Source organism: Siniperca chuatsi, linkage group LG4, assembly GCF_020085105.1.
Source record: "Siniperca chuatsi isolate FFG_IHB_CAS linkage group LG4, ASM2008510v1, whole genome shotgun sequence".
In the NCBI taxonomy this organism is placed as follows: domain Eukaryota; kingdom Metazoa; phylum Chordata; class Actinopteri; order Centrarchiformes; family Sinipercidae; genus Siniperca; species Siniperca chuatsi.
Genome location: NC_058045.1, coordinates 589,727 through 602,500, shown reverse-complemented (window position 1 = coordinate 602,500; position 12,774 = coordinate 589,727). Strand labels below are relative to the sequence as shown.

The 12,774-nt window shown below is 40.4% G+C and overlaps 1 protein-coding gene across 1 annotated transcript in view; it reads right to left on the bottom strand.

The window, feature by feature from the left end:
- Positions 1-12,774, bottom strand: part of LOC122875064 (cytosolic carboxypeptidase 4) — a 338,163-nt gene that overhangs the window by 70,498 nt on the left and 254,891 nt on the right. The window contains exon 22 of the mRNA XM_044193824.1: positions 1,479-1,608. Coding sequence (XP_044049759.1) covers positions 1,479-1,608 — 130 coding nt within the window. The remainder of the gene's footprint in view (positions 1-1,478; positions 1,609-12,774) is intronic.

Sequence of the window (12,774 nt, the reverse complement as noted above, 5' to 3'; positions counted from 1 at the left end):
AGACACATGAGCAGTCAGACAATCAGATAGGTTGGAAACACATCTCCAGGTTAGTCAAATTTATTTGGAAAATGAAAGTGAATAGTAAAATTATGACCCAAGTTGTCTGTTGTAAACATCCATCACAGTTTACAGACCCATTTCCTGCTTCAACTTTGACCTACTGTCCTTACTGTAGTTTTCCTTTGCAGTGAGGGATTATTAGTGACATTTCAGGTGCATCACTTTCAGTTTGACTTCCAAATAAAGTGGGTTAGATGATGTGGATAAACTGTTGGTTTGTTTACAACCTGATCATCTGACTGTTTGTGTCTCTTGACCTGTTGAACCTATTTTGACATTCCCAGATCTAAGTAATTATTTAGGTATGTCCAATATTATCATAGCTGATAGAACTGATTGCCTGAGCCACAATAATTAAACTCAAGTTGTAATAAACCATAGTTTTCTTTTAAGGTCATGATGAAAAGAAACTAATGTTGACAGTTGGTAGGAAAGAGTATGCACACAGTGGTCTCCTGTATCAAAGTCACACACTTTGCTGATCCATGCATCCACCCAGACCTGCTCCCTGAGAGGTTTTGTTGCTCTTTGACAATGTCACAGTACTTCCGCCTGTGTTTCTGACGGACAACAGTCATCATTCAGACAGCCACAAGAGGTTCTTGTCAGGAAAATGTACACATATGTCATTTTATGTGTTGGGACAGACCACTATTGCTGTTGTACTGTACTGTGGGATAGCTTTTGGCATTATGCTTGAAGACATGCAATTCTGATCATCATGTTTTTTCAAGTGCAGAAGGTTAACAAGTCATTCTTAAAGTGCACGTGCTTTTCACTGAATGTCAATCTACAGCAACAGTTGGCAGTTAATTATATGTGAATTAACCTGAAAAACAACCTCACCACTCTAATTTGGAACAATTAAATAAGCCAATCAAGGTCAATTCATTATAGTTCTTTCTCATTAAAGCCTCATTACATTACATTTCAGTTTTAGCAAGAAACATGCAAACATACACTTACAAATGGTGCTCACACCACACACATATGCACTGCCACACATGCTCACACAACACACATTCACACACCTTTCAGCATTGTTTGGCTCAATAATGGCCTGCAGGTATTGTGAGGGAAAATTTAAATTGTCAGCCATTAATTTTGCTGTTAATTAGGTTCCCACTGATTTGAAAACCTACTGTAATTGTTCAATGTTCCAGCTGGAATCTTATTCATTGAGCGATTTAAAAAAAAAAAAAAAAAAAAAAAAAGAATCACGAAACAACAGAGTGATTGCTGGGATAGGCTCAGATTAGAATCAGATGGAAAGAAAGAAAAGGACTGGGACTGACTTTTAGACTTTGTCTTGTTTTTACTTACTCGTTGCTTGTTACAAGCAACTTAAACTGCTTGGGTAATGTTAGTACATCAAGATACCAAGTTTACAATATAGAAGAGCATGTGTATTTTACCAACGGAGTTCGTCCTATACTGTTGAGGTAGTAGAGGAAGCCCTTGGTGTGGTAGATAGTTGGACTGAGGATGGGGTCTGGTTTACACCACTGACGATTCAGATCCTCACTGTTCAGATCACAGCGATTCCTGAGAAGACACACAGCAGAAGAGAAAGGCAAGACGTTTGTACTGTGAGTGCGTTTGTTCAAGCTATTTAGCCTCACAGTATTATGGCATTGCTTACATTTGGTGTATTTATATAGTGTGTGTGTGAGTAAAGAGATGGCTACCATGAAACAAGCATGAATTCACAATAGCTGTGACCACGTACGCACATGCATCCATGTGTTCATGCATTCACACACACACACAACCTCACAATCACTTGACCTCCATGGAAAATCTCAGCGTCCTAGAGCGAATACTGTGGCCACCAAAGGGTTGGTAAGTGTGGACTGACCGATTGACCAAATGACAGAGCAAGCTATAGAAAAAATAATCATATATGGAAAATATAATCATGCAGGTTAGTTGAAAGCCAAATGAGCTGTGTAAAAAGTTAGCTCCCTACAGGTTAGCTAAACCCCCTAAGATGGTCAACTGTTATCCAAATAACAAACCGTGGGTAACAAAGGACATCAAAGACATCCTGAATTGCAAGAGGAGGGCCTTTACTGATGCTAATAAAGAGGAGGTGAGGGCAATCCAGACTGACCTGAAGGTGAAGATCAGGGAGGCCAAGGAGAAGTACAGGAGGAAGCCGGAGTGGAAACTCCAGCAGAACAACATGAGAGAGGTCTGGAGCGGCATGAAGAGCATCACTGGCTTCAGACCGACTGGCAGCAGAGGAGTTGAAGGCAGCGTGGACAGGGCCAACAAACATAATCTGTTCTTTAACAGATTCGACACACTGACTCCTGCTCATCTCCACCTAACTCAGCTGCTGTCTGCCTTGACTGTGAGTCAACTGTTCCCCCCTCCCCCATCTTCCTGGGAGAGTCCTACTACCCCCTCAACTGGCTCTCAGGCTAACGGCCCTCTTCATATTGATGACTCCCCCCCTCCCCCGCCTGTAACCTCTGCTGTGTGCCTGACTACTGACCAGGTGAGAGGACAACTGATGAAACTCCACTCAAAAAGGCTGCAGGCCCGATGGAGTTAGCCCTGGGGTGCTAAAAGCCTGTGCCCCCCCAGCTATGTGGAGTCCTTCAACATGTCTTCAACCTGAGCGTGAGTTTTCAAAGGGTCCCTGTTCTGTGGAAGACATCTTGCCTCGTTCCTGTGCTGAAGACGCCGCGTCTCAGTGGCTCCAAGGACTACAGACCGGTGGCACTGACCTCCCACATAATGAAGACCCTGGAGAGACAGCTGAGGCCCATGGTCAGACCCCTTCTGGACCCCCTTCAGTTTGCCTACCAGCCCCGGCTGGGAGTTGAGGATGCCATCATCTTCCTGCTGAACCGCATCCACACACACCTGGACAAGCCGGCAAGCATGGTGAGGATCGTGTTTTTTGACTTCTCCAGTGCTTTCAACACCATCCGGCCTGCCCTGCTGGGTGAGAAGTTGGCAGCAATGCAGGTGGATGCCCCCCTCGTGTCCTGGATTGTTGACTACCTGACTGGCAGACCACAGCACGTGCGCCTGCAGCACTGCGTGTCAGACAGCGTAGTCAGCAACAATGGGGCCCCTCAGGGGTCTGTCCTCTCTCCCTTCCTCTCCACCATCTACACCATGGACTTCAGCCACCACACAGAGTCCTGCCACCTTCAAAAGTTTTCTGATGACTCTGCTGTGGTGGGATGTATCAGAGGTGGTGAGGAGTCTGAGTACAGGGGTGTGGTGGGTAACTTTGTCTCATGGTGTGAGCAGAACCATCTGCAGCTCAATGTGACAAAGTCTAAGGAGCTGGTTGTACCTATGAAGGGCCAAGGCACCAGTGACCCCGGTTTCCATCCAGGGGGTCAGTGTGGACATTATAGAGAATTACAAATACCTGGGAGTACACATGGATAATAAACTGGGCTGAGAACACTGAAGCTCTTTACAGGAAGGGCCAGAGCCGCCTCTATTTTCTGAGGAGGCTGAGGTCCTTCAACATCTGCTGGCCAATGCTGAGGATGTTTTATGAGTCTGTGGTGGCCAGTGCTATCCTGTACGCTGTTGCATGCTGGGGCAGCAGGTTGAGGGTAGCAGATGCTAACAGACTCAACAAACTGATCCGTAAGGCCAGTGACATTGTGAGGGTGGAGCTGGACTCTGTCGGTGGTGTGAGAGAGGAGGATGCTGGCCAAACTACATGCCATCTTGGACAGCGTCTCCCACCCACTCCATGACGTGCTGGTCAAACAAAGGAGTACCTTCAGCGGATGACTCATCCGCCCAAAAAGCACCACACAGCGCCACAGGAAGTCATTCATCATAGTCTAGATGACCCTAAGTCATTAAAATGGACATTGATCATTAACATCACTGCAATACTTGACATAATTGTGCAATATTCTGTCTTAATACTGCTGTGCAATATACTCTGTTTTCAGTTTAATTATTGATATTTATTCATACTCTATTACTGCTGTGCAATATCCACCGTCTCATTATAATCTTAATAAGCTACACTTAACTTGTCAGTTCATGCACTATTACTTTATACCATATTATTATCATCAACTGGTAAACCCACTTTGTACTTCACACTTATTTTAATTTTATACTTATACCCACTTGGTACTTAATTTATTTTCTGACCTGTATTATAGTGTATTATATTGTTTGCTAGTACTTCTATTGCTGTGTGCACTGACATGACAGTGAGCTGCTGTAACAAAATGGTTACCCCTCGGGGATCAATAAAGTATTTCTGATTCTGATAAATTCAACAAGTTATTAAAACTAAAATCGACCCAAACAAGTTGGAAGATGGAAGGGGGAAAGTGTAAGGGCCATTCTAAGTGACAAAGAAGAGGTAAAAAGGGAGATATGGATAGAGAAGATGACTCAATGGAAAAAACCAACACAGACGAAGATGGCAGTGAGGAGGCAGGAGGGACTGGCTACCAAACTAGAAGGAGAGATCGCAATACTGACTACAATACGAGAAGTGTTGAAAGATATGACTACTAAGAGATGAGGAGTCACTAAACAACAATCTGACTTTTAAAATAACTTCCATACAGACATTCAGAAACAACTGAATGAGTTGAGGGCAGACATTAGTCAAAAGATCAAGGAGACCAAAGGAAAAATTTACCTTACAACCGAAAGGCTGGAAGAATCCAAACATCATATCGGGATGTGGTGACATGGGGTACAGGGACAAAAGATGCAATGACCTCCCTGTTGGAAATTCAACACAGTCTACAAGCCAAAGTAACAGAACTAGAAGGTCACTCACGCAGGAATAACATGAGTCTGTACGGTGTAAAAGAAACAGCAGAAGGTACCTCAATGATCAATCATCAAGACTGAACAGAGAGAGGACATCGGACCCGAAATGGATTTGGGCACATAGAGCTCTGGGCACGAGGCCCCCTATCACATTTGAGGGTAAACAAGTGTCTTTTGATCTTGACTATGCAACTGAAGTGTTGTTGAAACAAAAGGAATACATCCCAAAGTGTTAAAAGAAAAAGGAATACGCTTCAAAACCCTGTTAACGAGGATATGTGTATTCAAGAAAGAAAGGACCATTAAATACCACAATGCGGAGCAAGGGGCATAGTTCTGCAAGCTAAAGGTCTTCCAGTGCCCTACCCCTGTTGGACCAAGGAGACGATGGGCACACTTACTCACCTACTGTGGGAGAACAAGAAAGGCTCCCATCGCAGAGATGAGATTTCAACAAAGCATCCATGAGAAACTGCAAGGATTTCAAAGGCACACAGAGGAGGATACTACACCTGTTGATGATTGAGAGAGCTTAGATCCCTTTACCTCCTCTGTTCTTTTTTGTTTTTGGTTTGCAAAACAGGGAGACCTAAGTTACTATGTCTTACTATAAAGGTTTGATTACGTAATGCATACGGTTAGGCCCTGCAGACCTTAATGTTAATAAGGTTTGAATACTTTTACTTAAATCACAACATTAACACTGCATAGTCCCTGTAATTTGAAACCATTAATTTTCATAAAATACTGGTTAATACGGAGCAAGCCACCAGTGAACCACTAACAGTTTGTTACTAGTCAGGGGCCCTAACTAGTGGTTGGAATATACCCTCATTTCAGAGGTACTAATTGAACCTTCAGCTTGGAAGCCCGATTTTCTAACTTATAGTTATTGCTGTCTTTATATTTTGCTGTGGTATGTTGGTATTGTGTTTTGAGGTATTAGAATGGACTTACACAGGAATTTAAATGTTTCATAACTGTAGACAATGTGTAATATTTCAAGTTGTCACACTAAATGGAAATGGGCTTTCTAGCCCCATCAAAAGAGGAAAGATAATAATAATACACTTTATTTACACAGCACTTTTCAAAAACAAACTTTCAAAGTGCTTTACATGGTTGAACCAGGATAAGAAAATATGTAACCTAATTACCTGTGAAACTTCTGATGTCCTCATTTGTACAGGGGATCTAAATATGATCCTTAACCCCAAGTTAGATACAGCTAGCCAAAAGAAGAAAATAACTCACTTAGAAATATGTGTAAAGAAAAGATTACAGGAATTAGGGTTGATAGATATATGGCAATATTTCCATACACAACATAAAGAGTACACCTTTTATTCTGCCTGCCATAATGTACATTTGAGAATGGATTTTTTTTGGATTAAAAGAATGTAATATTGGTACAAGGGACCTTTCAGACCATTCTGTTCTGTACTTAAAGTTACATATGGATAGCAAATGCAAAACACTATGGAGACTAAATACAAGTATGTTGAATAATCCAAGATTCAAAGAAATGATTAAAAAAATAACTACAAACATACAATGATAATGGACAGGTGAACCCAGTGACATTATAGGATGCTGCAAAAGCAGTTCTCAGAGGTAACATTATATCAACAACTGCCTTTATAAAGAAATTAAAACCCAAAGACTGACAAAATAAACTTTTAGACTTATTTCAGTTACATAGTAAGCAAATTCTCATCCTACTGCAACAGATGAAACCAATCAAACAGGAAATAGACAAAATTCGTAGTTTAGAGTTAGAGAAAAAGTTCAGGTTCATGAGGCAAAAATATTCAGAGACAGGTTCAAAAGCAACAAGGCTGCTATCTTGGAAATTACGCAAACAACAAGCTGAAAATACTATTCATGAAATTAGAGACCCTGAATCTAACAAATAACATGTGATAATAACACATTATTAACACAAGAATAACATGCCATTCAAAAAGTGTTTGAAACGTATTACAAGTCCTTGTACATTCATAAGGTGGAGGCACATACAATTGAACGATATCTAAACCAGTTAGATCTCCCCTCTATTGGAAAATTACATAAGAATTAACTCACAAAGATGATATCTATTGAGTAAATTGATAAAGCAATCTCTAGTCTGAAAGCAGACAAATCGCTGGAGGTTAGTGGGTTCCCGGCCAAGTGGTATAAGTTAATAAGAGAGCAAGTAACAGCCTTACTCTGTGAGCGTTTCAACCACATTCTAAAGGGAAGCCATTATATCTATAATCCCTAAAGAAGGCAAAGATAGAAAGAAATGCAATGGATTCAGGCCAATCAGGGTTTTGAACCAAGATTACAAACTACATGCATCCATATTTGCTAAAAGGATGGAGGAGGTGATTCCAGTATTAATAGATGGGGACTAAGCCGGTTTATACGAAATAGACAGACTCAGGATAACATAAGGAGGTGTCTTCATATAAATCAAGCTAGATCAGCGCCATCCTGTTGAGTCTAGACGCTGAAAAAGCATTCGACTCAGTGGGGTGGGAGTGTCTTTATCAAGTCATGGAGAAATTCGGTTTCTGCAAGAAATTCACACAGAGTATTAAAACCCTATACACATCCCCAACTGCTAGAATAAAGATTAATGGTCATCTATCCAAGACTACACACCTACAATGACGATGCCGCCAGGGGTGCCCAGCTAGTCCAGAACTCTGCAACTTATTCAATGAAACATTAGCTCAGTTAATAAGGCAGAAGACAGCCCTTGAGGGTATTACAATAAGAGGTATAGAACACAAGATATGTCTGTATGCAAACGATGTTCTTGTCGCTTTGAAAAAAACAGCATCAAGTATACCACTACTCATGGATCAGTTTATGCCCTTAATATAGAGAAAACCCAAGCCTTGCTCTTCAATTTAAATCCCTCATAGGAACTTGAAAACAGTCACAATTTTAATGGAAGTATAAAATATTTGGGAATAAAACTGATAAAGGACACATCTCACCTCTATAATGATAACTACACAAACACTAACCAAAAGATAGGCGACAACCTTAACAGATGGGGCTCACTCCCTCTTGACTTTGGCAACCGGATAATGACTGTCAAAATGAACATCTTTCCCAGATTATTATATCTATTCCAATCATTACCAGTTCAAATTCCTAACACACAATTTAGAGCATAGGACAAGCAAATATCAATTCAATTTTATTTTATTTATATAGCGTCAATTCATAACAGAAGTTATCTCATTGCACTTTTCCTATAGAGCAGGTCTAGACCGTACTCTTTATAATATTATATATCAAGGTTTATATGGGACGGCAAAAAAACATGAATAAGATATATTACATTGCAGTTGCCAAGGGAGGAGGATTACATAGCAGCACAATTAAGACCAGTGATTCTTCAAATATGGCACAATTATGTAAAAGAGGTGAAGGGACCGAGTAAGGAAGAATCCACTGATGTTACACAGATGTTTATTAAAGCATATAACTCGGGACCCACCAGACAGATTATTGGGGACCTGTACCTAAGAATATTATTGATACAGAACAACTCAACAAACTACAAAAAGCAAAAGTGGGAAAGAGAATTGGACATTGAAATCTCTCTGAAGGGATAGTCTCTCCTCATTCACGCCCATATGACTACTACAAACTCACAAAGTTGGAGAGACTTTTGCTGGAGGAACTGTGTGAGGTTTTTCATAACCCCAAAAATAAAATCAAAACAAACTGGACTTAAGAACCAATGCTGGAGGCACTTAATGGCAGGTCACACTCACATCTTTTGGTCTTGCCCCATTTTACAGCCCTTCTGGGCTGATGTTCAAGCCGCCACTAAGATTATATTGGGATTTGATATTGAGTTCACTTGTCTCTCTCTCTACTTAGGGAACATATTTAAGGAACTGGATATCAGAGACAAATGTTTAATAATAATTCTCGTGGTAGCCAGAAAGAAGGCAATTAGAAGACACTGGCTTCTTAAAGAGCCTCACACCCTGAACCACTGGATAGATATTGTAAACAGCATATACTGTATGGAACGTATGACATTCAGTTTAAGATTACAGAAAGAAAGGGGAGAAGAGTATTGGACTAAATGGGATATATAACTGAATAACGAAGAGTCTGACAACTGAAACTATAGTAAATGCAATTGTGAAACATAAAAGTGAATGTGAATGAAAGTGTACCATTCTGTGAGTAACAACTACTATGTATATCATCCAATGTAACTGAGTGATCTCATGTTCACTGTGTTATAAAACAGAAAATTAAAGTATAAAAACACAAGGAAACAGTAAACATGCTGCAGTCTCCTCCAGCAATTGTGCTTGTACAAGTTTGTGCATTAAACTACACATGCTGTTGTATAATAAATATTTTCAACTAACATTGTGATTCAATTAATTAAGAAAGTAAGCTAAATATAATCATTTATTTCCACACTACCATAGGCCTACTAAGCCTTCTATTTTCAATAAATCACTGAAATTAGCCTGTCCGCCTCGTCTGTCTGCATTTGGGTCATTCCTTGCTGCCTCCAGCTGTGACACACTGTCCTAGTCCATTAAAACTGACCACTTTACATATTGGTGGGCCCATATGGCAGCTAGGTACCAACCTAACAGCAAATCTGTTATGAGAATTCAGCAGAAAATGCATTGACTAATCACCAAATCATAATGTATAATGGTAAATGGACTGTACTTGTATAGTGCCTTTTTAGTCTTCTGACCACTCAAAGCGCTTCACACACTACATATCACATTCACCCCATTCACACACTGATGGCAGAACTGCTCATCAGTATAAAGAAATTAATCATTCACACACACTCACACACCGAAGGCACAGCCCTCGGGAGCAATTTGGGGTTCAGTGTCTTGCCCAAGGACACTTTGACATGCGGACTGAGGGACTTTAACATGTTTGTCTACCTTTAGACATTTTTGATGTTTTTATGCTGGCAAATTAGATACATTTTATAAATTACAAGGCATGGATGAACAGATGGAAAGATGAAGCCATGATTGGAGTTTTTAGTCAGGCGACAGCCATTTATTTCGAGTTTTAAGGAAAGACGATGGAATAGAAATTGAATACCGTGTTCATTTATCATGCATCAGTTAGCTTGTTTTTTTTTAAATACCTTGGGCCTCTTTTAAAAGTTAAGACTAACAAAAGGCACATAAAAAATTTCAGCCCTGCGAAGCAGCATTTTTTTTTTCATTCATTCAACCTTTATTTAAGGTTAGCAAGGGCTGTGTACAAACACCAGAGTTTTTTGGGAGAATACCTGGTCTGATTAGGAGAGACAGCATTCATCCCACTTTGGATGGAGCAGCTCTCATATCTAGAAATCTAACCAAGTTTATTAGTGGACCTAAACCATGACAACTCAGAGCTGAGACCAGGAGGCAGAGTTGCAGTCCTACACACTTCTCTGTGCTTCCAGAGCCACCCAAAACTCCTTAGTGATGGTGTCTGCCCCCCGACCACTTAAATTAATAACATCAAACGTTAACAGAAGAGGAGTTATACATAAAAACCAAAACAAAATTACCACCGCTGAAATAGCACAACAAAATAGGAGAATTACATGTGGACTCTTAAACATTAGATCTCTGTCATCTAAAGCTGTACTAGTGAATGATTTAATATCAGAGTATCATATTAACTTATTTTGTCTTACTGAAACCTGGCTGGGTCATGAAGAATATGTTGAATAAATGAATCCACTCCGCCCAGTCATATTAATACTCACATTCCTCAAGGCACCAGCCGAGGAGGTGGAGTTGCAGCCATCTTCGACTCGAGCCTATTAATGAACCCTAAACCTAAATTAAACTCATTTGAAAGCCTTGTTCTTAGTCTTTCACACCTAACCTGGAAAACACGACAGCCAATTCTATGTGTTATAGTGTACCGCGCTCCTGGTCCTTATTCTGAATTTTTATCTGAATTCTCAGAGTTTTTGTCAAGTTTAGTCCTTAAAACAGATAAAGTAATTATTGTAGGTGATTTCAATATTCATGCGGACGTTGAAAATGATAGCCTTAGTACTGCGTTCATCTCATTATTAGATTCGACTAAATTTTGTTAGAGTGTACATGAAGTCACTCACTGTTTTAACCACACCCTCGACCATGTTCTGTTATATGATATTGAAATTGAACATTTAATAGTCTTTTCACAGAATCCTTCATTATCGGACCATTATTTTAATAACTTTTGAACTCCTATTACTGGACTACACGCCAATAGGTGAAAACTCCTACTCTAGATGTCTATCTGATAGTGCTGTAGCTAAATTCAAGGAAGTGATCCCATCTGCATTTAATTCAATGTTATGTCTCAATATAACAGAGGACTCCTATGCAAATCGCAGCCCCTCCAAAATTGACCATCTAGCTGATAGTGCTGCAGGCTCACTGCGAACGACACTGATGATATCGCTCCACTAAAAAGGAAGATAATAAAACGAAGGTTAGCTCTGTGGTATAACCCCCAAACCCGCAAATTAAAGCAAACATCACGAAAACTTGAAAAGAAATGGTGTTCCAACAACCTGGAAGAATCTCGTTTAGTCTGGCAAGATAGTCTTCAAACATATCGGAAGGCCCTACATGGATTTGGTGCGTTGAGTGATTCTGTTCACCTTTTATATATGCTTCCTCTAGGCAATATTATTAGGAAACGCTCCATAAACTTTCATTGTTATGTGAATGATACCCAATTATATCTATCGATCAATCCAGATGAAACTAACCAGTTAACTAAACTTCAAGCATGCCTTAAGGACATAAAGACCTAGATGACCTGCAATTTTCTCAGACAAACACTTTGACAAAACTGAGGTATTGTACTTGGTCCCAAACACCTCCGAGACATTATCTAAAGATATAGTTACTCTAGGTGGCATTTCCCTGGCCTCCACCACCGTAAGGAACATCGGAGTTATCTTTGATCAGGATTTATCCTTTAACTCCCACATGAAACAAACTTCAAGGACTGCCTTCTTTCACCTATGCAACAGTGCAAAAATCAGGCATATCCTGTCTCAAAATGCTGCAGAAAAACGAATGCATGCATTTGTTACTTCTCGGTTGGACTAATGTAATTCCTTATTATCCGGCTGCCCGAATAAGTCCCTTAAGACTCTCCAGATCCAATATACTGCGGCACATGTACTGGCAAGAACTAGGAAAAGAGATCATATTTCTCCAATATTAGCTTGTCTGCACTGGCTCCCTGTAAAATCCAGAATAGAATTTAAAATCCTTCACCTACATAGCTCTTAATGGTCAGGCACCATCATATCTTAAAGATCTCATAATACCATATTACCCAACTAGAACACTGTGCTCCCAGGATGCAGGCTACTTGTGGTTTCTAGAGTCTCAAGTAGAATCAAAAGTAGAATGGGAAGCAGAGCCTTCAGCTATCAAGCTCCTCTCCTGTCGAATCAGGTCCCAGTTTGGGTTCAGGAGGCAGACACCATCTCCACATTTAAGAGTAGGCTTAAGACTTTCCTCTTTGATAAAGCTTATAGTTAGGGCTGGCTTGGGTGAGCCCTGAACCATCCCTTAGTTATGCTGCTATAGGTCTAGACTGCCGGGAGACTTCCCATGATGCACCTCTCTGCTTCTCTCCCTCTCCATCTGTATGCATATTTTTCCCATTAATGCATGTTACTAAGTCAACATCTTCTCTCTCCCGTAGTTGTGTACTTTCCAGTATCTCTCCTCTCTCCTTCTGTCCCTTTCAGCAGGTATTTCTGCCTCCAGAGCTGCAGAGACTGGATATGTGGTTGTGGGCCACTTGCTGCCCCCATGTTCCTGCTTGACAACTGCTACAACATTTGTTGTTATTGGCTCTGTTACTAATACTGTTATTATTATTCCTATAGCTGTCATAGGTGGT